Raw genomic sequence first — 26,473 nt, 5'->3', positions numbered from 1 at the left:
CATCATGATGATTTTGAGCCACAGATCCCTGTCGTGACAAGCTCTTGATTTGAGACTTGCGCAATGGAGGCACTTCGCGGGGATGTGGGTGTCCCCAAGGCACTTCACACAGTGTGAGTGCCCATCTGACCGTGGCATGGAGTCCTGACAGTAGATGCATCTTTTAAATCCTGAAGCTCCTGGCATTATGAATTAGAGATGGGCGAGGAGAGTGTCTCAACAGGAGACAAGCCTGAGGGGCTCTTTTTTTGGTATACTAAGTAACTAACTATACTAAAGGAAGGGAAACAACTAGGAAGTAATTAATAATTATTTCTATGTTCTGTGTTACTATTTCCTATAGAGACCAGGGAAGAAAAGGCAGCACTGCCCCGAGTCCCGTCTTCAGCCGAGGACGGTGGAGAAGGAACTGAGAAAGGTGTGGGGCGCACGCACTCAGGAAGATTCCAACTAGACGGGAGATACCATCTGAGTGCGTGTGCCCCAACCAAACACCAAAAATTAAGATGTTTGTACACAAATGTGAGGAGCCTAGGTAACAAAATGGAGGAACTAGAGTTACTGGTGCAGGAAGTGAAACCAGATATTATAGGGATAACAGAAACATGGTGGAATAGTAGTCATGACTGGAGTACAGGTATTGAAGGGTATGTACTGTTTAGGAAAGACAGAAATAAAGGCAAAGGTGCTGTAGTAGAATTGTATATCAATGACGAGGTAGACTGTAAAGAAATAAGTAGTGCTGGAACGGATAAGACAGTCTGTCTGGGCAAAAATCACATTGGGAAAGAAAGCTACTAGAGCCTCCCCTGGGATAGTGCTTGGGCTGTGCTATAGACCACCAGGGTCTGATTTGGATATGGATAGAGACCTCTTCAATGTTTCTAATGAAATAAATATTAACGGGAATGGTGCGATCATGGGAGACTTTAACTTCCTAGATAGAGACTGGAGGACAAGTGCTAGTAATAATAATAGGGCTCAGATTTTCCTGGATGTGATAGCTGATGGATTCCTTCACCAAGTAGTTGCTGAACCAACAAGAGCTGATGACATTTTAGATTTGGTTTTGGTAAGTAGTAATGTCCTAATAGAAGAAATGGCTGTAGGGGACGACCTTGGTTTGAGCGATCATGAGCTAATTCAGTTCAAACTAAATGGAAGGATAAACAAAAATAGATCTGGGACTAGAGTTTTTTATTTCAAAAGGGCTAACTTAAAAAAATTAAGGAAATTAGTTAGGGAAGTTGATTGGACTGAAGAACTTGTGGATCTAAAGGCGGAGGAGGCCTGGAATTACTTCAAGCCAAAGTTGCAGAAACTATCAGAAGCCTGCATCCCAAGAAAGGGGAAAAAAATCATAGGCAGGAGTTGTGTACCAAGCTGGATGAGCAAGCATCTCAGAGAGGTGATTAAGAAAAAGCAGAAAGCCTACAAGGAGTGGAAGATGGGAGGGATGAGCAAGGAAAGCTACCTTATTGAGGTCAGAACATGTAGGGATAAAGTGAGAAAGGCCAAAAGCCATATAGAGTTGAACCTTGCAAAGGGCACTAAAACAAACAGTAAAAGGTTCTATAGCCATATAAATAGGAAGAAAATAAAGAAAGAAGAAGTGGGACCGCTAAACACTGAGGATGGAGTGGAGGTTAAGGATAATCTAGGCATGGCCCAATATCTAAACAAATACTTTGCCTCAGTCTTTAATGAGGCTAATGAGGAGTTTAGGGATAATGGTAGGATGACAAATGGGAATGAAGATACGGAGATAGATATTACCACATCCGAGGTAGAAGCCAAACTTGAACAGCTTAATGGGACTAAATTGAGGGACCCAGATAATCTTCATCCAAGCATATTAAAGGAACTGGCACATGCAATTGCAAGCCCATTAGCAAGCATTTTTAATGAATCTATAAACTCAGGGGTTGTACTGTATGACTGGAGAATTGCTAACATAGTTCCTATTTTTAAGAAAGGAAAAAAAAAAAGTGATCCGGATAACTACAGGCCTGTTAGTTTGACATCTGTAGTATGCAAGGTCTTAGAAAAATTTTTGAAGGAGAAAGTAGTTAAGGACATTGAGATCAATGGTAATTGGGACAAAATACAACATGGTTTTACAAAAGGTAGATCATGGCAAACCAACCTGATCTCCTTCTTTGAGAAGGTAACAGATTTTTTTAGACAAAGGAAATGCAGTGGATCTAATTTACTTCAACTTCAGTAAGGCATGTGATATGGTTCCACATAGGGAATTATTAGTTAAATTGTAACAGATGGGGATCAATATGAAAATTGAAAGGTGGATAAGGAACTGGTTAAAGGGGAGACTATAAAGGGTCATACTGAAAGGTGAACTGTCAGGCTGGAGGGAGGTTACTAGTGGAGTTCCTCAGGGATCAGTTTTGGGACCCATCTTATTTAATCTTTTTATTACTGGCCTTGGCACAAAAAGTGGGAGTGTGCTAATCAAGTCTGTGGATGACACAAAGCTGGAAGGTATTGCCAATACAGAGAAGGACCAGGATATCATACAGGAAGATCTGGATGACCTTGTAAACTGGAGTAACAGTAATAGGATGAAATTTAATAGTAAGAAGTGCAAGGTCATGCATTTAGGGACTAATAACAAGAAGTTTTATTATACGCTGGGGACTCATCAGTTGGAAGTAACAGAGGAGGAGGAGGACCTCAGAGGTATTGGCTGATCAAAGGATGACTATGAGCTGCCAATGTGATATGGCTGTGAAAAAAGGTAATGCGGTCTTGTGATGCATCAGGCGAGGTATTTCCAGTAGAGATAAGGAGGTGTTAGTACCGTTATACAAGGCATTGGTGAGACCTCATCTGGAATACTGTGTGCAGTTCTGGTGTCCCATGTTTAAGAAGGATGAATTCGAACAGGTACAGAGAAGAGCTACTAGGATGATCTGAGGAATGGAAAACCTGTCTTATGAGAGGAGACTCAAAGAGCTTGGCTTGTTTAGCCTAACCAAAAGAAGGCTGGGGGAAGATATGACTGCTCTCTATAAATATATCAGAGGGATTAATACCAGGGAGGGAGAGGAATTATTTAAGATCAGTACCAATGTGGACAGAAGCATAAATGGATATAAACTGGCCATCAGGAAGTTTAGCCTTGAAATTAGACAAAGGTTTCTAACCCTCAGAGGAGTGAAGTTCTGGAACAGCCTTCCAAGGGGAGCAGTGTGGGCAAAAGACATATCTGGCTTCTAGACTAAGCTTGATATGTTCATGGAGAGGATGGTATGATGGGATAGTCTAATTTTGGCAATTAATTTATCTTCGACTATTAGCAGTAAATATGCCCAGTGGCCTGTAATGGAATGTTAGATGAGGTGGGATCTGAGTTACTACAGAGAAATCTTTCCTGGGTGTCTGGCTGGTGAGTCTTGCCCACATGCTCACGGTTTAGGTGATTGCCATATTTGGGGTCGGTAAGGAATTTTCCTCGAGGGCAGATTGGCAGAGGCCCGGGCGGGGGGGGGGGGGTTCACCTTCCTCTGCAGCATAGGACATGGGTCACTTGCTGGAGGATTCTCTGCACCTTGAAGTCTTTAAACCATGATCTGAGGACTTCAATAGCTGAGACATAGGTTAGGAGTTTATTATAGGAATGAGTGGGTGAGATTCTGTGTCTTGTGTTGTGCAGGAGGTCAGACTAGACGATCATAATGGTCCCTTCTGACCTTAAAGTCTATGAGTCTACTCTCCTCCCCCATGCCTCAGCAGCTGGAGCTCTTTTTATACTGCTCCTTTTCCTCAGGAGCAAACTCAGCCATGCCTGAGGGGCATAGCTTTCCTGGCCCAGTACTGTTGAAGCCTTTTCTCTGCCTCAGTGAGGGGTTTGTAGACCCCCATCACAAAGAAGACAAAATTCTTACTTTTTCCATCTAATAGCTGTTAAGTCTGAGAATTCCTTGTGTCTGACGAGCTAGATGCTTATGTTATCCTCATCACCAGTAGGATGGGAATGCTAGAACTTACCTACATCTACCAGTTTTTCTCCATTGACAAAATTTTCTTCCTTCCTGATTCTTCTCTTTCAGGCTATTAAGGACCCATGGAGATCTGTGGGGGCAATGAGGAGGATGTGGATGCCAAAATGAGGCAAATGATTGGTTCAACTGATTTGCTGGATCTCCATTCCATGGCCTTTTGGTGGGGGGCATTACCCCCTAAAGATGTTTTGGTGTTTGACTGGGTCCATGAGTTTCTGGGGATAGACCATTATAAATGGTTCTGATCTCAGCCTCAGGTGGTGGTTGTTAGGATATAGATATTCAGGCCTGTCTGCAAAGAATTTAGGTGTATTCTTATCACTTAGCTAGTTATAGAGGTATAAAAAGAAAGAATCAAAATCACTGTCTGCCGGTGTAAGGGCCTTTTCTTACTGTGACAGTCTGAGGCCTGGTTCTTAGGCTAAGGCCTTCAGCTAAGCAGCAGAGGCCTGCCATAAACTGGAAAATGTATGGTCACATCCTCACATTCCAAACTAGTCACATTGAAATAAGGTGCTACTGGGCTGTTAGGAATACAATCCTGTCCTGATATTCCTATCACCTCCAGAGAAAGGGAAGAGCCTAGAAGATGTAAAAGGAAACTTAGTTTGATAGCATCCTGTCTGGCAAGAACTCACTTATCAATAGCTGGGACGTGAAATCCTCATTTCTGTATTGTTCTATCCCTGTAGTCTCCACTTCCCTATTGCTGGTCTGTATAATCTCTGTCTGGTTTTGTGATTGTTTCTGTCTGCTGTATAATTAATTTTGTATATCTCACCACCAATTAAGGTGGTGGGATATAATTGGTTAAATAACCATGTTACAGAATGTTAGGATTGGTTAAGTTAAATTTCAGTAAAATGATTGGTTAAGGAATAGCTAAGCAGATGAAGTGAGCTGTAGCCCACGAAAGCTTATGCTCAAATAAATTTTTTAGTCTCTAAGGTGCCACAAGTACTCCTATTCTTTTTGCGGATACAGACTAACACGGCTACTACTCTGAAACCTGACAAGTTTTACTGTATAGTCTGCAGTGAATCAGGATAAGGGGGGGCGGGGGGATTGGGGTTGGGGGGATTGGGATCATGTTTTGCTAAGGGGGGGAATGGGAACGAGAACAGGGACACAGGCAAGGCTCTGTGGTGTCAGAGCTGGGAAGGGGGACACTAAGAAAGGAAACTAGAATCATGCTTGCTGGAAGTTCACCCCAATAAACATTGAATTGTTTGCACCTTCGGACTTCGGGTATTGTTGCTCTCTGTTCATGCGAGAAGGACCAGGAAAGTGAGAGGGTGAAGGAATAAGCCCCCTAACAGTTGTCAGTTCAGGTTTGAGGTACAGGGATATTACCTAAGCCCCCCACTTTCCAAAAACACTTTGTACAGTTATTGAGTTACTATTGCAAATCCCTTAAAACAATATTTTATGAGATTTATAATGTATAAAGTATAACATGCATAATAATATTTACAGTAATATTTTAATAATATAATCTAGTTTTTCCTGCCTTATCATTAAGTAATGTTAACATCTTAATATAAGCACAATAAATACTAATAGAAAAAACTTTAAGGACTTACCAACCGGCACTTCTAAAATAAAATCTGGTGTTTTGTCATAACCCTTTGCACGAAGCTGTTCTTCAGCTGCATAGAGAACAAATACTATTGTTTATAACACTATTCTATTAACCAGACAGCAGTATAATTAATTTTCTTTTAAATAAGAGTGCAAGAATTACTAATGCAGTCATACGTATCTTTCATATGTATGCAATGCTGTGTCAGATTAAATGAACCTTCTTAGCAAACCTGAAGCATGGATATAAAAATGCTTCTTTGTCGTCTCTGCATTTTTATGTCTTCATTATAAACATCATTAATTCAAGCTGTCATACAGTACTTTGTAACCAAAAAAAATGTTCAAAATAAAGAAATATATTTGCTTATTGAAAGAAGAATCTCCTCACATTAGAATTAACCTGAACAGCTTTCTACTAATGCCACAAATGTACATATTCCATTTCTTATTTTATATTGATGTCTGTCTAAAGTAATTATAAAACTTTATCTTCCAATTGGAAAGCTATAAAAGAAAAAAGAGAAGACACAGTTTTATTTCTCTTGCATTATGTAGAATTTGCCAAATTTTACAATTCAGTAGTATATAAATTTAAAAGTACATTGTCTTCAAGATTTAAGCCTGTTTGTAATTCTTTATCCTTTGTAAATACCAAAGCTTCTTTTAAGCAATATCTGACGATTTCCAGGACCATGACAGGGAGCAAGCAAGACAAAATTGTGAAAAAAAAATTATCAACCCATGCCTTAAAGATAAAAAACTTCAATACTTTCTAGTTGTTGTCCTTGACTTCTAATGCCATTAGACTGGTATTTCTGAAACACCATTTCTCCATTAGATTTTGGAGTGACCTGGTCATTCAATTCCAGACATGGCTTTCTGTCTTCACCCAACCTCAACTAATTGCACAACCAAGTAACAAGGAAGGCTGTGTGGACTCTTAACATCTACTGGGCTGTTGACATTGTCATGCATCCCATTCGCCTTTCTGCATCACCTTTGATTAAAATTAATGGCCCATTCCCATGATTGGGTAGCTTATTTCCAATCCATTTATCAGCCTAGGACAGTGGTTTCATGGCAAATGTTCAGAACTCTGTTTTAGAACACTTTGTGCATATCCTGAAAGGTCAGCACTTTGAGCCGAAAGAACATTTTAATGACAAGAACAACATTTAGATTTTTAAGGGTACGTACATTTGTTAAAGGTTGTGAAAAATAAGAATCTGAAGTTAATTTTCCAGATGCTGAATTAGAAGTTACAGTAAAACCTCACTAATTTGCACTAAGACTAGGATAGCCATTGGGGTAGTTATGAATTAGTGTGTAAGTGAACAACCAAAAGAGAGGGGAAAATGCACTGCAAGATATACTTTATTTATTCATTTTGATGTGTACTAATAAGTGTACTCTAGTATAGTGTAAAAATAAGTGTTAGTAATACAACACCTCACCGTAGTGCCATATTAGCTATTAAGCCTTGGTAGAGAGCAAAAACTAGTGGGGGTTTTTTTAACCCAGATATAAAATATATGGATGAGAGATGGGCAGATTAACAAAGATCTACTTTATGTTAATCTCTGAAACCCATTGAGTCACACCATAACAACATGATAAATCAATATTCTAAAAATTTCTTCATCCTGACAGTAGTGAAGAATAGGATTACTGTTGCCTCCTTCTAACTGCTGATTCTAATGTTTGAAAATAGTTAAATAAGAGGCTTGGATGCTTTGGTTAAAACTTCATTTATCTTAAAACCGCATTATTATTGAACAAATTTGACATTAACTAAAGAGAAAATAATATTAGACTGTATCTGTATCTGGTAACTGGTTTGGATGTTTTCTACATATTCAAATATATTGATTTCAAATACAACAGAATACAAAGTGTACAGTGCTCACTTTACATTTATTTTTTATAATATTTGCACTGTAAAAAACAAAAGAAATAGTATTTTTCACTTAATCTAATACAAGTACTGTGGTGCAATATCTTTATCATGAAAATTGAACTTACAAATGTAGAATTATGTACAAAAAAATAACTGCATTCAAAAATAAAACGTAAAACTTTAAAGCCTACTTACCGGTACTAGTCCAGTCAGTCCTACTTCTTGGTCAGCCAATCACTCTGAGAAACAAATGTGTTTACATTTAGGAGGAGATAATGCTGTCTGCTTCTTGTTTACAATGTCACCTGAAAGAGAGAACAGGTGTTCTCATGGCACTGTTGTAGCCAACGTCACAAGATATTTATGTGCCAGATGCGCTATAGATTCATACGTCCCTTCATACTTCAACCACTATTCCAGTGGACATGTGTCCATGCTGATCATGGCATCTGCTTAATAATGATCCAAAGCAGTGTGGATTGACACATGTTTATTTTGATCATCCCAATCAGATGCCACCAGCAGAAGGTTGATTTTCTTTTTTTGTGATTCGGATTCTGTAGTTTCCGCATCACAGTGTTGCTCTTTTAAGATTTCTGAAAACATGCCCCACACCTTGTCCCTCTCAGATTTTGGAAAGTACTTCAGATTCTTAAACCTTGGGTCAAGTCCTGTAGTTATCTTTAGAAATCTCACATTGGCACCTTCTTTGTGTTGTGTGAAATCTGCAGTGAAAGTGTTCTTAAAATGAACAAATATGCTGGGTCATCATCTGAGACTGCTAGAACATGAAATATATGGCAGAATGCAGGTAAAACTGAGCAGGACATATTCAATTCTCTTCCAAGGAGTTCAGTCATAAATGTAATTAACACATTATTTTTTGGAATGAGTGTCATCAGCATGGAAGCACATCTTCTGGAATGGTGGCTGAAGCATGAAGGGGCATACGAATGTTTAGCATATCTGGCATGTAAATACGTTGCAGTGCCGGCTATAAAAGTGACAAGTGAACGCCTCTTCTTAAGCGGGCAGCATTATATCCGATAAATGTAAACTAACGTATTTGTCTTAGCAATTGGCTGAACAAGAAGTAGGACTGAGTTGACTTGTAGGCGCTAAAGTTTTACATTGTTTTGTTTTTGAGTGTGGTTAGTAACAAAAAATCTACATTTGTAAATTGCACTTTCACGATAAAGAGATTGCACTAGAGTACTTCTATGAGGTGAACTGAAAAATACTTCCTTTTATTTTTACAGTGCAAATATTAGTAATAAAAATAATATAAAGAGAGTCTTGTACACAGTATTCTGTTTTGTAATTTAAATCAATATATTTGAAAATGTAGAAAAACAAATCCAAAAATATTTAATACATTTCAACTGGTATTCTATTGTTTAACAGTGTGATTAAAACTGATTAATCACGATTATTTTTTGTAATTGCAATTAATATTTTTTCAGTTAATGGTATGAGTTAATTGCACTCAATCGAAAGCCTTACTTTCAATAGAAAATTCTGACTGAGAAACAGAAGGGCAGAGACCAAACTCTGTCTTTTATACTGATGAGAACCCCATTAGTGCTTCACAAATAACAAAACACACTATTTTATTTCAATAAATATATACATGCCCACAAGGTTTCCAAACATAAAAAAGTAGAGTTATTTTTTAAGACAGGCATATAGTACATAGCACCAAACTTTGTAGGCTTCTGAGTGAACTGCATGGGAGCCTAAATACCAGCATTACTAGCACCATTTATCAGTACACTACTGTTTGAAATCACAGAATCACTGAAATGTAGGACTGGAAGGGACCTCGATAGGTCATTGAGTCCAGTCCCCGGCACTGAGACAGGAGTAAGTATTATCTAGATTATCCCGACAGGTGATTGTCTAACCTGTTCTTAGCAACTTCGTGACAGAGATTCCACAGGCTCCCTAGGTAATTTGTTGCAGTGCTTAATTACCCTTACCCATAATTGTTAAGGTTATGCTTCATGCTGCTGTTGATTCATTTTTTGTTTTAAAAACACAATTCATGAGGATAGAAATGTCCAAACTGAGGAATTTTCAAGCTACTTTGCAAATATAACTGCTTGAATGGGAACAAGATTGCTGACTAAACCTGACAGGAACTTGGAATTCCTGTTCTGAGGGAAATGCTGAAATTTCAAAAAAATAAAATAATTCTGCATTCAAATGAAACCTCAACATTTCCCACAGAATGGGGAATTTTATTCCAAAATTTTATTTTGAAAAACAAAACAAAATATAAAACAATGGTGAGGCTCATTGAGCTGCCAAGAGACCCTAGCAATCCTGCCTCTAGGCTCTCTGCTGAACTACCAGCAGCCTGGAAGCCCTGCCTCAAGCTGGGGCTCTCAGACACCTCCTGTCTGCATAGGAGGAAGTCTGGAAGCAGGGCACAGAGCGGGGAGCCTAGAAGCCCAGGGCCACAAGGCTTCTTGCTTCATGACAGGGAGCCTGGAATTGCTGAGCTGGGGCTCCCAACATGTCCAAACTCCTGACTTTGTGGCCGACAATCAGTCAAGCTGCCGTGGAGGTGGCAGAAAACCAGGCAGATTTCCTGTGAAGATTTCCTGGTTTCTATCCAAAGATTTGACAAAAATCAACAAATTCCTGCAAAAATTTTAATTTAATAGAATCAGCATTTTCCAACAGAAAAATGTTCCATCTGAAAATTTCTGACCAGGGCTGACTTTTGAGATAGCTGAAAAGTGTCTTGAGGTTGCTGAGATGGACAAATGCAATCCCTTCTCTATTTGTTTTCAGACGCAGTCAGTCATTGTGATTCTGAAGAGATGGAGGAATTTTGGTTTATAACCTGCAAATTGGGCCCATATCTTTCTTGGTTGGTGAAGTTCAGCTGGAAGGTACTGGGTCCTTTTCTGAGAATTTGATCAATGCATCCCTTTATGTAAAGGTAAAATACCACAATCTCTGAAAGCAATTGTTAGGCCTCTGCTCAATAAACCATCTCTTGATGTGGACATTCTCACCAACTAATGCCATCTCAAGTCTGTTTTTTTGATGGAGGGTTGAGACAAAGCAATTGCAGTAATATCCAGACTTCCGATTTCCTTAATTCCCATCTCTCTAGATTAAATTTTGAAGATGTTATAGAGGCTATGCTGCCTGAATATCAAAAGTTTTTTATCAATTATTTTAGATCCATCAGCTCTGTTTTTACACTCTTGACCAAAATGTATTGTAGACTTGTCTGTGGACTCTTATGGGTAGACAGAGCTGCTCTTTAGAGGTTCTATTGGTCTCTTTCTGAGAAATCTTCAATGATAATGCTGTGTGACTGATCATTTGCCACAAAGGCGCTCTCAGATAGTACAACACTAAGTTCTGTTCTGCCACCCATCTGTTCAATATATACATGTCTCTGTTTAGAGAGATAGCGAGGCAGACTTGGCCATGGTGCTTTTAGATATCCCACTTTGTTTTTAATTCAGACACGGATGATGAGGCCCAGTAACTTTCTCCATATCCAATACTGGGTCTTGAATAAATTACTTGGGTGAGCCTCAATTCACAGATGACGGACATAATGGTTGTAGTTTGAGGAAGTAACCTGAAGACATGATGAAGAATAGATCAGTACTCCCAAATGAGGTAGTATGCCCATAATTTGTAACTCAGGTTCACAAACTGGGACTTATATTGTCTTCTACTGCTTCTGGATCCTCCGGAGACTTCAGAGGCACTTTTTCCACACTGTTTTATAACAATTTTTTTCTGGGCATAGATAAATGTCTGTGTTTGTGTTGCCTGGAGATTGTATGAATGTAATACCGTCCACACATGGCTGAACTCAAAGACTACTTGGAAACTTCAGCCAGTGCAGGTGTTTACTCACTTATTAAAACCTGTATAGATCAAAGGCAGGATATTACAAAAGTGTTCCTTAGTATGCATTTGCTTCCAGTTTGTTTCTGGGTGAACTTTAAGATGTTGGTTTTGACGTATAGGTCTCTGCTCCAGGTAGCTGATCTACCCTGCTCCCACCATAATTTAGATCAATTTATGGTCTCTAAGGAACCATATGCCTGTGGAGGATCACTATAGTTCCACCATACGCCTTGTCTAGTCCTCTCCACCATGCCCATATCTTCCCTGATACACCCACTGTGTCAGGGATATGTGATGCTGATGCAGGAAGCAGTTTTGCTGGCTTTATGCAGGTTTGGGAATTCGCTGCTGGGGAGAGTACACCAGCAGGGAAATTCTCTGCTGATCATTTGTGCTAAGAATGGGGTTTCTTTGTGCTCCAAGGTTTAAAAGGAAGGGAACTGGTGATTGGGCAATATAAGTCATGGGTCATCACTTCTGGAACTCATTCCCACTCACGGTCCAACAAAGCCCTAATTCACTGAGCTTTAGGAAAAACTGCAAGGCTTGTATATTTTCCTAGGATTTTTCTGAGGGTGTGGAAAGAGGGGGAAGGGAAGGGGAAAGATTTTATTCTGGATGGGTTAAATATGCTCTTCTTGTGGATACTGATCAAATGTGTTTTCATAACACCAAAGTCTAGAACTTGAGACAGACACATTTAATACATTGAAAGAACAAATACTGAACACATCTTAATTCTTAAGTGAGCTTATATAAATACAGTACTTCAGTATATTTTAAATATATACCATAAATTAAATTTCCTTTATTTATATCTTTATATGCTGATGAGACAATCCCTTCTAGAATTGTTAAAAATGTATATTTGACAGCACAAATTACATACATCTTATTTTTATTTTTTAAAGGGTAACCTGAAGTCTATGGTAGGTCATGATTCATTTAAAATTAAGTCTGATTTGTGTACTACAGAAGCTTATACAAGGCCACAAAAATGGCAATCACTTGGGTTGAAGGATCCTTTAGTGAGTCATCTAGTTCATCCCCTTGTATCATGCCAGGATTGATTTCATTAAACATACTTGATAGATGAGTGTCAGGTCTAGCCTTGAATTTTTCAGTGAAGGTGATTCTACAACCTTCCCAGGCAGATTGTTCCTGTACTTTACTGTTCCTATAATTATGAATTTTTTCTAGTATTTAACTTCATCTTCCCAACTGCAGCTTAAGCCTATTACTACTAGTTCTGCCCTTATTCAATAGTAGGAATAACTGGCCACTGACATTTTCATGGCATCCCCTTTTAAATATGTAAATAGTTATTCCTACCCTCCGACATCTTTACTTTAAACTGAAAAGCTCCATTACTCTGAATTCTCCTCTGTGTCATATTTTCAAATGCTTAATGATTTATTATTCCCTGAAATTTCTCAAATTTGTTCAAGATGTCCAAAATACTAACCTGTGCGTAGTAGGTGCTATACAGTGGGTAATTACAAGCCCTTCCCCCCCAAAACGAGGAGGTTATATTAAAGCATTTATTGTTGAAAACAAAACAACAAAACAACCCTTTAACTGTATATTTTAAATTTTTTTAGGGTGTGTGTATAAGGGCTCTCCTGACCTCAATGGACTCGGGGAAGGAGTAAGAGTCTCTTATGGATAGTCCTCGGCAGGGATCTGTCCTTGTGCCCACAAGAGTGTCCCTTACTCTCATGGGAAGCCCCGGAGAAGTGTCTTTGGGCTTAGACACTGAGGGCTCTGCTTCTTAAGCCTGTGCTTAGAAGGGCGCTGTTCATTTGGTTAGGCCAATGTACGGCGGTCTTCTTGGCCTAGATCAGAGAGGGGCTTCATAGCTTTCTCCATTAAGTATTTTCTAAGGCAAAAGTCACAAGCTTTGCAAGTACTCCGGGGAACAGAGTGACAAATGCTGCACTTTGCTGAAATGTTTGTCTCGTCCAGATAGTAGTGGCAGCGTTGGTTTGTTCAAGTTTGATGGAGTAGTATCTAGGGCAGGAAATATAGTTTTTGAAGCCCAGGAGTCTGGGCATAGTTCCTGACCATGGGGAAGGAGTTCCCAATCCAGGGAAACAAACCACACTAATTACACTAAGACTAACTGAACTAATCTTTACAATCTTACAGGTTTTCTGAAATGCTGAAGCAAGAGAGGACACTGGATTCTGACTCAGACTATGTAGTGGTAAGAAAGAACTGCCAGGGCATTGACCTGCACTGCTTCTTTTACTCTCACTTGGGAGCACGAGGAGATCTATTGTACATGTATGGGCCAACAAACACTGCTTGTTAAAATCTCTGGACTCATGCGCATGTTGAACACACATGTGGAATACACACAGGGACCAACCCTCGAAAAAGAACTGTGTATTTTTTAAAAAATTCAGAAACTCAGGAAATTTATCATTAAGTTCTCTGCACAAACTTTAACGTTGCACCATATTCTTGCCACCATCTTTAGGTGGGAGACCTTCATAAGATGCCACAAAACTCAAGTCTATCCCACTAAGTAATTAATTAATTCCCACTGCTTGGTGTTTAATTGGACGCTGATATCATCTGTGCACACCATTCCAGTGGTTACACACAGTATTATGGGCAAAAAGGCAGTAGGGAGATGCAATGATCAAATCTCTATTCTGTATCGGAAAGGTGCCAGGAGATTTGAGGCTAGAAATGTGTTCTTGGTATCTGGAACCTGCACAAGATACATGATTTAGAGACGAAAGCAGCATCCTGCCCGTGCAACATGCAGGACCCAGATGGATTAAGCAGAAGAGCAGGAGATGCACTATATGCATCTTGTCACTTGCAGGTACAAATGACTTGATGAGTGACTGTAGGGAAGACAGAGTGGGGCAGGAAAAAGCTGGCAGCTGCATGCCTAAGCAAAGCCACACGCAGATATAAGGGTCAGTGATCAATGTGTAGAGTGGACAAGATGGACAATGTGTGGAGGTCAAAATGACAAATAGGAGAGAGTCTGTGGCATTTGAAGCCCATAAATAAGGTTAAGATTTTTTCATGGGTATTTTTAGTAAAAGTCAGGGACAGGTAGCAGGCAATAAACAAAAATTCATGGAAGCCCCATGACCTGTCCCTGACTTTTACTAAAAATACATGGGGAGAGTGCGGGGGTTAACAGTTAGATCTCTGCTGAGGGCTGATTTCCCTCTTCCCCCGCCAAAAAAAGGTAGGTAAAATATTGGTTGCAAAACAAAATTACAAAAATTGTCTGTTTCAGAAGTCATGAAACGTTTTGACCAATTTTTCCTTTATGCAGATGTGTTTGTGCCTTATGTTCCTATAGGCCATATGGTCTAACTGACAGAACACAGGTCTGGTGATTAGGAAATCTTAAATTTGTATTTCCACCTCTCCTACTGCCACTTGACACTTCACACTCATAGCCTTTTACAAGCTATACCCATTTTACAGACAGGAAAAGAGCTATTTTGTGACTAATTTAGTGGGCTTGGGAGTCAAGATATGGATTTTTATCCTGTTTCTAACACGGATTTACTAGGTGACTTTGGGCACGTAATGTAACATGTTATTTTGTAGGACTGAGGACTGACTTGTAATAAATGCATTATTCTAATTCCACAGTAGTTGAAATGACTCAATATTAATTGCCTCACTTGGTTTGCTTACAATAATCCTATTAATATAACCAAGAAAATCCCAAGTATGTGCCTTTTTTGTGACAGCATAGCATTATCCAGTTTATCGATTTAAAACGATCAAGTCCTTCTCTATAATAATTACTGTCTGGCCAGTAATCTTTTGGCTTTATATTTGCATATAATGATTTAATCTTATTTTACTGATTTCAGTTCATTGTTTAATATGCCAATATTATGCTGTATTTTAATTATTTCTCAAATGTTCGTCATCCCTTCACCCATTCTACTCATCCATGAATATACACAACCCATATACTCTCCATTTCATCCTCCACATTGTTAATACAAATACTTAATAATATTGGACTCACTTGCCTATTGGTACTGCCAAACAAGTTTAAAAAAATCAGTATACGTCTTTATGTCATTCAAGAGAAATGGTGTAAAAAAATGGAAGTGTCACTGAAATGATCATTTACTAAAGAGTCTTATAACAAAAAGCCGCTTTATACACAAGTCTGAAAAGTAGCACCATGTTGTCTTTTACATAAAACTGGAAACATCTAACATCCTGGAAATACAGTACCCAATATAATCTAAAATAGTGTATTTTCCCCCAGTAGTTCTTAACTCTGTCAGTTATGAACAACTTTTTTTCCATACCCTGTCTTTAATATCACTTGTAAGATGTTTTTATTTGTTATTATTATTACTACAGTAATTATAAGCCAGAGCCAAAAAGAGTACTGAGCTTTTCCAAGCTGAACCATGTTTGATTTAAAAAATGTTCTATGTTTCATGTTCCACTTGAATAATGTAACACACATTTCTTTAATTTCCCTAGGTTTATTTTATATGAAACCATACTACATGGTTTACTAAAATTGATGCACTATGTCCTAAGAAATTCCTTTATCTACTAAAATTGTTATCCTATCACAGAAAGAAACTAAGTCTGGCACGACTTGCTTTTGGATAAATCCATAATACTTACTATTTATCACTTAAGCTATTTTCTGTTCCTTTTTGTAAAAGTTAGGACATTATTTGTTCAATAGAGGTATTAGTTTTAGGTGAAACTAATACGTGTGTTGTATTATCTTTCTACATAAGAAATCTCTTTGAAGAATACAACAGTTTACTATAGTATTAGGTTCCAGCGGTTTTATTTTGATATAATCTCACCACAGAAGGATTTCAAGGTATAAAAATTACAATAATTTATTATCACAGTAAGAGAAATAATTCTTTAAATGCTAACCACTGTAATTAATGTTAATTACTGTACCATGTTTAATACTTTTTAATAGATAGAAAATTAAATCATCCTCTAATATCAAAGTGAACATTTTCTAAAATAAATTCTTAAATGACTTTAAAGATGGGGAATGTGGAAAGATTCAGTGCATTAGTTCAGAAATATCAAGAAACTTCACTTACAGCTAAACAAGTGAATTCTTCTAGCAGTTCTTTAATACATAAAGCATTTTGCAGCTAATATTTCTTATCCTTCCTTCTAAGTCTCATACGGCCTAGATTATGACTAATATCTCATGACACCAAAAGTAATTCTACAGCAGATATTAAAGCATTTTTTTCAGCTACTTATTCTATAAAATATTAATTGCAAGCCTGTGCATGTGCTGTATATATAGGATATTAGGTAACTGAGTTCCTGCTCAGTTCTAAATCAATAAAAGATAACATGTACAGCATCAATCATTTTTTACTCTTCCTTTACATAATACAGCATGAGTTGAGGTCTCTTTTTTTTCCTTAAGTAAACAGTCACTGAGATCTTTGAAGCTAACGTACCATAGGTTAGATTCTACTATAGATTCTTACCTAAGAAAGAAAGATTTTTCTCCAGCAGCATTTCTCGCAGCAGGACTTCATGCTCATGCCCAATAGCACTGATGGATTTAAGTTAAGGAAAAAGTACTATACAGGCAAGTCTCATCTTTCGCCGGAGTTCCATTCCACAGTTAGCGCATAAAGTGAAAACCGCGTATAGTCAAAATTACATTGAGTCGAATGGCGGGCGGAATCACCCGCACTACAGAAACAGTATTTAAATTGTTTGGTTTTTTTTCCATTTTTGCTGACTACGTAAAGCTGAAATCTCGCATGTTAAACGTGCATAAGATGTGACAGACCTGTATGTTTGGAACAAAACTAAATTCTGAACACTGTTACAGCTAGAATATCAGAGGGGTAGCCGTGTTAGTCTGGTTCTGTAGAAGCAGCAAAGAATCCTGTGGCACCTTATAGACTAACAGACGTTTTGCAGCATGAGCTTTGAATACCCACTGAAAGCTCATGCTGCAAAACGTCTGTTAGTCTATAAGGTGCCACAGGATTCTTTGCTGCTTCTACAGAACCAGACTAACACGGCTACCCCTCTGATACTTTAAAAATCAGGGCTCATTTATGGTGTGTCACGTTGGGTACCCAAAAACTGAGGCACCCAAAATCAGTAAAAATAAAATAAAAAACCCACCTCACACAAATGAGAAAAGGCAGGTATCACCATGATCAACTTTCTTCAATATACCCAAGAGTAGTATTTATCTTGCTTTCATTTTCTTCTCCAAAAGAGCAAAGTGTGAGACTAAAATGAGTGCCTTTATAGCTGGAAATTTTGGGCCTGATCTTCGGCTTTGTACTCAAGACTCTCACTGAAGTCAATGGGAGTTTTGAGTAAGTAAATAAACCACAATAAATTGGATAACAATTAAACAATTTAAGATTTTGTTCTTTAAATACTGAAACTTCTTACACATAAAGATATACTCTAAAGCTATCTGATGTATTTCACTGTATCAAAACAGCCTTTTAACTGATTTTTCAGTTATGAAAAACCAGTTATGTAAAGGAGAATCTGTAAATGAATCTTAAAAACAACTACAATTCATAATTTTGTTTAGGATATCTTATACGAAGTGATAAACTGCAGGAAGAATTACCATTATAATTAATTACTCTCACTTTTACCAGCACTTACTGCTGAACTGCAAAAAAGCCAATCATAAAGAATCACTTTACACATATACATCATTGTCTCTATCAACTGAAAGCGTGTACTACATTAAACTATACTGGCAATGACAGAACCAAAAAAGGAAAATGAATGATGGCAAAAATATAAGCCAAATACTGCAACCAGAATTGATAATGCACCATAAGCAGAAACACTTAGACTTAGTCTATAATAATTATTATTGATGAATAGCAGTGACCATGGGGCAAAACTTTTAAATAACCTCACAAGCCATTTTCTGCTCATGCAATCCAACAGCCTAGTTTCCCGTAAGCATCTGAACTATTACTGAAAAATAGCCTCCTGGCATTTACAAAGAGGTAGACTTCATACTTTAGTCCATGCATATATAATTAGATAGTTATATTTAAAATCAATATGCAATTCTTCAGAAGACATTATGCTTTTAAAACCTTAACTTTAAATTGATTTTTAACTATTTTATGTGCCTTAAAATTAGCATCTAATTCAGCAACATACACTCTCAGATAATGCATTCACACAGTGAAATATCACCAAACTTTACCCTAACAATCTTTGGTTGACAAACTTTTTATGTTTCCTAATAATGCCATCATTTTTTGTGCAAGCTGATTTGAAATCCGGGGGGGGGGGCGCACACTACAGATTACAGAAAAATGCACTATTTCTTAACAAATTAATATAAAGCAGAGATGTGTAGAGTAATGCATCATTTTTGTAAAATAAAGTTAGTTTTTACAGCTTAGAAGCATATATTCAGAGTCTTCATGACAAGAATACAAACTCATGTACCTAATTTAACAGGCCTTACGATTTACAATCCTTTAAAAGATAGGATGATGTTTAATGAATACACTCATATATAATTGTACTTAATGTTTCAGTGTACCCTCAAAGAATATACGTTAACTCCCCACTTAACGTCGTCTCGCTTAACGTAGTTTCGATCTTACGTTCCTGCTCAATTACAGAACATGCTCCATTTAAAGTTGTGCAATGCTTCGCTATAACGTTGTTTGGCTGCGTGCTTTGTCCACAGGTGGCAGCCCCGCTTATCAGCTCCCCTATGCCCCCCCCCGCAGCGCCTCCCACCCACCAGCAAGCCCCACGGATCAGTGCCTTCCTCCTCCTCCCGCCTCCTGCCCACGGCAATCAGCTGGCTTGCCACATGCAAGGGGGGAGGGAGGAGCGAGGACTCAGCGTGCAGGCGCCCCATCCCCTCCCTGCCTCCCGAACACTGCAAGCCAGCTGATTGCCACGGGCAGGAGGCAGGGGAGGGAGGGGGGAGGAGCAAGGACGCAGAGTGCAGAGTAAAGGGGGAAGGAGGGGGAAAAAAGAGGCAGGTTAAGGGTGGGGTTTAGGGGAGGGGTAGAGTGGGCAGGCCGAAGTTGAGCCCCCCACCCCTGGTGCTTGCAGAGTAGGGGAAGCTCCCACTGCTGCTGCGCAATGTGCTTCTCCTAGCCTACAGCACCTTCAGCCTCCTTGCCTGCCTCATTGTCTCCAGTGCCAGTGGGCTATGCCTGTGTGGGGTAAGGTGGGGGCACCTCCCAACTATAGTACTGTATTGTACTATATGGTAAAAACAAATTTCCCTGGAACCTAACCCTCCCATTTACATTAATTCTTATGGGGAAATTGGATTTGCTTAACATCGTTTCACTTAAATTAGCATTTTTCAGGAACATAACTACAACATTAAGTTAGGAGTTACTGTACCATACAAATAGACTTAGGGCCCAAACATGTTTTCATTAAAGTTAATGGGAGCAGGATTTGGCACTTACTATATACCATACAAAGTAAATCTGAGGAAAAGTGGCAGGAAATGAGGCAATTTTTTTTAGGAGATGCAAATGCTATGACTGCAGAGTGTATTGGGGGTGTAAGAAGAAATATCTCCTTTAATACATATGAACAGTGAATACATTTTTTCTCCATGTTTAACTGCTGGGAACCATTGTGGCTTCCCTTTCCTCCTAATACACCTCTACCTCGATATAACGCTGTCCTCGGGAGCCAAAAAATCTTACCGCGTTATAGGTGAAACCGTGTTATATCAAACTCGTTTTCATCTGCAGAGCGCGGAGCCCCGCCCCCCGGAGCACTGCTTTACCACATTATATCCAAATTTGTGTTATATCGAGTCACATTATATCAGGGTAGAGGTGTACAGGGAGAAATTCCCACCCCCTCCAAAACCTCACTGAAATTTGTACAGAGAACTCTCTAGGACTAGGGGGAGGAAATCCACTCACCATTCTGCAGACTGGATACAATGCTACAAACTGAAGGTTTCTCTTCCAAGCATGGGCTGAAATTGATCAGCAACCCTTCTATATGCCCAATAAAGTGCTTTTAGGCCACTGAATCTGCACAAGAGTGGTGCCTTCCCAATACACTCCTTCATCCTCACCCATTCAGCCTGTATAGAATCCCCCATCTGCTGCAATCATTGAGTGCTGACCCTTCCTCCACAGTACTCTGCTCATTGTGGAGATACCCTGACACACTCTCCCGCTTTCAAAAATAGGTCTTTTTCTATACCTTATGTCCTACTTTCGTTGAAGAAGAGGAGAAAAGAGCAGCACTGAAATGTCAGATACAGCATTTAAAATTTAAATCAGAACTTGAAAGCACTTCAAAAAATCCAAAGGAAACATCAAATTAGTTAAAAATATTGCAATATTGGACAGTGTCTATGGCACTTTAATGGCTTTATATGAATCACAATATGATTTTCTCTCACCAAAAACAAGAGTGTTTCAACTAAGCATATATATGTACAGCCGCTGAACTGATAACTTACCTTGGCCTATCTGATTTTAGTTAAATGGCATAAGAGAAAGGACTGCAGTGACCCTCTACTCGATTGAATGTAGAGGAGTATGAAATGTGTTTTGTGAAGTGGAACTTTATGTCAGGTTAAAGCTAGAAACATCTCCTCCACAGACTCTAAGCTCGTCAATTGTGCACCTAAAATTTTATGGGAAAGGATACTGTTTGATGCAGTCCACCAGTGGTCCATAACAACAGTCATTCACAGTACACTGCAGACAAATAAGAGAAGAAGTATAGTGATGGTCAACTACAAATCTATTGTAATTAAACAGTATGCTAAAAACAGTAATTACTTTTCCTCCAAAAGGCTATCAAAGGCCGTTTGGATATAATCACAGAAAACAAAAATTGCATGCTTTTTGTTCACTATAAAAGCAAGCTATTAAAAAGTGAAATGCTCTCCTTACAAATATAGCATTGCCATTTATGGTGCACCCTGAACTCAGTGATAGTTTATGATGACAGTAATTAAATGAGGTTTAAAATCCTTTACTCTGCTAGGCAGACGATAGCACTGCCACTGAAAAAAGATGGCTGTGATTAATACCTGATAGACCTGATTTGCTAGAACTCCATCTGGAATCTGAGAAGAGTCCCGCAGCATACTATTTATAAGAGTCTTGGAAGCTATGGAAGAAAAAGAAAATTGTTAGCTCAGTATGAACATATCATTAACTAATTGTCAAAAAAGTGGAACATACTTTTTAAAAGGAAAACGTTGGCTACACTGATAAAACGAGGTTATTTATCTGTAATTGAAGGTTCCTCAAGATGTGTGGTCTCTATCTGTATTTCACTGAAGGTTATGTGCATGTGTTATGCACCCAGAGCTGCAGCTTTTGAAAGTAGTACTGTTTGGCGGTCCACGCATGTGCCCCGTGCTGCCTCGTGGTCTCGACCAAGGCCATAAAGGGTGTGGCAGGCCACCAGCATCTCCAGTTCCTTCTCTACTGCAGAGCTGTTGAATCCACAGTAGAGGCGAAAGAGGGTGGGTTTGGAATAAAGATTGGGACCACACATCTCTAAGAACCTTCAGTTACAAGTTAGTAACCTCATTTTCTTCAAGTGATGGTCCCTATTGTATTCTACTGAGGATGATTAACAAGCAGTACCTATGTGGGAGGATAGTGCAAGGAGACTATTGAATGGAGGATTGCTGCTCTGAACAAATTATTTGTTACAGAATCATGCACTAGAGAAGGGGTCGGCAACCTTTCAGAAGTGCTGTGCCGAGTCTTCATTTATTCACTCTAATTTAAGGTTTTGTGTGCCAGTAATACATTTTAACGTTTTTAGAAGGTCTCTTTCTATAAGTCTTTAATATACAACTAAACTATTGTTTTATGTAAAGTAAATAAGGTTTTTAAAATGTTTAAGAAGCTTCATTTAAAATTAAATTAAAATGCAGAGCCCCCTGGTCCGGTGGCCAGGACCTAGGCAGCGTGCCATAGGTTGCCTACCCCTGCACTAGAGCATAGTGTGTACGGAACTCCACATGGCCACCTTGCATATGTCTGTGAAGGGCACCTTGTGGAGTGCAGTTCTAGTTGATGCTTGAGCTCTCATGGAATGGGCCTTTCACAAGGGGATTGTCCTGATAATTGATAGCAGCGCATAATGCACCCTGAAACTCACCTGGAGATTCCCTGGGTGGAAATGGCTTGCCTTTTCATTCTCTCCGCTATAGCAATGAAAAGACAGCTGCATGTACCTTAATGGAACTGAGGACCAGTCCCAAGCCCTTCAGATAAAGGAAATATTCCCAGAGTAGTGGGATGCCAACCAATTCAGGGACAAGGCCCTGCCAGGTAGCCCAGGCAGTGAAATTCATCCATTTGGCTCGATACAAGCGTCTTGTGGACTGGATGAGAGAACATCTTGCACTGCCACAGAACATTCCTGTGCTAATGGAGGTGTTCATCCAAAAACCAAGCTGTTAGGTGAAGAGTGCACGGGTTGAGGTGTCTGAGTCTGCTGTTGTGCTGGGTCAGTAGCTTCGGGAACATCCAAAGTGCGGGGTGCTTCGACATGCAGAAAAGTGGAAGCCAAAATTGGTGAGGCCAGAAGGGGGTGATCAGGATGGTTATTGCTCTTTCCCATCAGATCATGTGGATCAGTCATGGTAGGAAGGGTAAGCTGGAAGGCATAATCTGTCCAGTCTGACCGATCAAGGGCTAGAACGTCCTCCTGTGAACAATATTGGGTGCATTTGGTATTGTTGTGGAATGAGAAAAGATCCCTCACTGGGGCTCCCATCAGCCAAAAATGTCTGCGATTACAGTTATGCAACTCCCATTCTTGGTCAGTTGGAAGTTTCAGTTTCATGTTCTGCATGCCCAGTAAGTAGCATGCTGTCAAAAGATCATGGTGTGCAATGCACCACTCCCAAAGGTGTATAGATTCCAACACAGGACTCAGGATCTTGTCCCCCTTTTCTTGTTTATGTAGAAGACTGTGATGGTGGTGCCTGACATGAGAAGAATGTGTCAGTCCTGCAGGCTGGTAGGAACACCTGGCAAGCTTTGCATACTGCCTGAAGTTCTAATATGTTTATGTGCATCCTGGCCTCTCACGTTGTCCAGGTGCCTTGTGTCATGTGGTCACCCATTTGGGTGCCCCAGCCTGTGAGGGATGCATCCATTATGATTGTCATGGTGGGTGAGAATGGGAGGAAGGATGGGAGGAAGACTTGTAGCAGATTCATCCACCATTGGATGAGAAGAGAAGAGAACTTCTGGTGGCATGTGGAACAGAGTATGTATGGGTTGATACATGGGGGAGTAGACACTTTGTAGCTACAACTGAAGGCGGTGCATGTGAGCAAAGGGTGTGACATATGTGCAGACTGCCATGTGTCCCAAAAGAGAGAGAGATAGAATTTGATAGAAACTGAAGACCTGGAAGACACCAAAGTGATTAGTTCCCTCGTTGTCTGGAATCTTTCCTTTGTTAGATAAGCTCAGGTGGAAGACTGGAGATGCTGGTGGGCCTGCCATGCCCTTTATCGCCTTGGGCAAGACCACAAGGTGGCACCGGGTGCATTCACAGACTGCCGAAGAGTATTACTTTCAAAAGCTCTGGGTACATGTGCATGACACTCAGCGGAATACAATAGAGACCATCATTTAAAGAAGAACTCTTTGATTACACAACAAGCAGTTGCAGTATATTCCCCTCCATTTGCTAGTCACTTATCCATTCACATATGATTGAACTCTGATAATCTCAGAACCACAAAGATATGTTATATACGCAGGGCCAAATTCTGCCTTCAGTTACACTTATGCAACTCCGTGCTCAAAAGCATTATGCACAGGAATATCTCCTAGGAAAATAGCTTAGATTTTTAAAAAGAATGGTTTAAGATTAGAGGAGAAAGATGTGCAGAACTTCAAACTGGTGTTAAATAATTAAAGACTGTTGTCTGAACAGTTTTAGTGGTAGTTAGGGACCTGAAGATTCCACACAGGCAGTTTTCAAATTTTTGCTGCATTTGTTCAGCTTCAGCACACTTACTTGCTTTTACCTAAAAATATACTATTCTAAGTTCAGAAATCAGAAACACTAAATGAATGAATAAAGTCTCTCAAGCAATCTTCTTAGTCTTTTGTTATTTTTTCACACTGTAATTTTAACCTTGTTGAACAAATGGGATTTTCAATGGCCAGTATCAGGAAACATATGTAATTTTTTATTTTCATGTTTAAATATAGTCTCTGTAAAAGTCCAGCAGCCGTTTTCTCTATGGACTCTTAATCTGGGCACTTTTGCATAACAATTAATAATATGAATCAAAAGATTTTAATCTAGAATGGCTCTTGTTTCAAATACCCAGACATTGGTTTTGCTTTTCAGGGGGGTAACAGATTTTATAATATAGTAGCAGAAATATTTAGAATCCCTTATTAGCCCCAAGTTAAAAAAAAAACAACTGAGAAATGCTGTTTATACTTAGTTGGTTATATTATATGTGGACCATAAGATAACTGAGAGAACATGTTAGGTAAAATTAAATAGATTCATGAAATTAACTATGTAGAAACATGCAAATTAAATATCGTATTTCCAGGATATATTTCTCTGCCACCCTTGTCTGTAACGCTGTGAAGATAAATAATAGAAATAATTTAAAAAATGTTACATCAACAATATCAACTTCAGTTCATCTTCTGCATTTTTCCTTTTCAGATAAATAATAGTATCAATTAAGTAGACAGACTTTTAAAAACAGTAAGGATAATAGAAAAAGTTAGAGTGTATTCATACCTTCATCATGATTCTGTATTTTAAACACACACACACACACACTTTTATATATTACAAAGTGGTATATAATTTAAGTGGAAATGTGGGAGACAGGATAGGTCAGAGGATTGATAACATGGGATTTCAATCAGGTATAAACCAGGCCACTAGCTGCACATCAGACACAGGTCAGTAATGGTTGAAAGTTACTATCTGAAGATTCTTCAAATAATCATGAGTTGGTAGTTACAGGTCAGTTTCTTGTAGAAATGCATCCACAGTACAAACACTGCCAGGATTGGCATTAAGGTTGCCAGCTTTCTACTTGCACAAAACCAAACATCCTTCCCCGCCCCACCCCTTCTCCAAGGCCCAGCCCCGCACTCACTCCATCCCACCTCCCTCTGTTGCTCACTCTTCCCACCCTCACTCACTTGTTCATTTTCACTGGGCTGGCTCAGGGGGTTGGGATGCGGGCTCCGGGGTGGGGCCAGGGATGAGGGGTTTGGGGTGCAGGAGGGGGCTCCAGGCTGAGGGAGAGGAGCCAAGGGGTTTGGAGTATGGGAAGGGGCTCCAGGCTGAGGCATGGGGTTGGAGGGGGTACGGGCTCTGGGCTGGGGCCAGAAATGAGGGTTTCAGGGTGTGGGAAGGGGCTCTGGGCTGGGGTAGAGGGTTGGGTGCAGGAGGTGTGTGATGGCTCTGGCTGCAGGTGCGGGCTCTGGGGTGGGGCTGGGGATTTGGGGTGCAGAAGAGAGCTGGGCCAGGGGGTTGGGGTGTGGGAGGGGTGACGGCTCTGGCTGCAGGTGCGGGCTCTGGGGTGGGGCTGGGGATTTGGGGTGCAGGAGAGGGCTGGGTCAGGAGGTTGGGGTGTGGGAGGGGTGAGGCTCCGGCTGGGGGTGTGGGCTCTGAGGTGGGGCTGGGAATGAGGGGCTTGGGGTACAGGAGGGTGCTCCGGGCTGGGACCGAGGGGTTCAAAGGGGGAAATCAGGGCTGGGGAAGGGAGACAAGGCCTAAGATTTATGAGGTTCCCTGCTCTGCCATAAACTTCCTTTTGGGCAAGTCACTTTATCTCTCAGTGCCTCAGTTCTCCTTCTTTAAAGAGAGGATAAGTACTACACCTCTACCTCGATATAACGCTGTACTCGGGAGCAAAAAAATCTTACCGCGTTATAGGTGAAACCGCGTTATATTGAACTTGCTTTGATCCACTGGAGTGTGCAGCCCCCTCACCGAGCACTGCTTTACCGCGTTATATCCGAATTCGTGTTATATCAGGTCGCGTTATATCGAGGTAGAGGTGTACTATTTTTCTCCCATCCTTTGTCGCTCTGAT

At 39.8% G+C, this 26,473-nt stretch overlaps 1 protein-coding gene across 4 annotated transcripts in view; it reads right to left on the bottom strand.

Moving 5' to 3' along the window:
• Window positions 1–26,473, bottom strand: part of CDIN1 (CDAN1 interacting nuclease 1) — a 180,039-nt gene that overhangs the window by 85,446 nt on the left and 68,120 nt on the right. For all 4 annotated transcript variants that reach the window (XM_045015814.1, XM_045015816.1, XM_045015815.1 and 1 more), the window contains 4 exons: window positions 21,443–21,522; window positions 21,055–21,104; window positions 16,881–16,948; window positions 5,606–5,671 (listed from right to left, as the gene is read on the bottom strand). In XM_045015814.1, coding sequence (XP_044871749.1) covers window positions 5,606–5,671; window positions 16,881–16,948; window positions 21,055–21,104; window positions 21,443–21,522 — 264 coding nt within the window. The remainder of the gene's footprint in view (window positions 1–5,605; window positions 5,672–16,880; window positions 16,949–21,054; window positions 21,105–21,442; window positions 21,523–26,473) is intronic.

This window comes from Mauremys mutica, chromosome 4 (genome assembly GCF_020497125.1).
Source record: "Mauremys mutica isolate MM-2020 ecotype Southern chromosome 4, ASM2049712v1, whole genome shotgun sequence".
In the NCBI taxonomy this organism is placed as follows: domain Eukaryota; kingdom Metazoa; phylum Chordata; order Testudines; family Geoemydidae; genus Mauremys; species Mauremys mutica.
The sequence above is the reverse complement of the archived record's forward strand: the minus strand, read 5'-3'. Positions and strand labels throughout refer to the sequence as shown.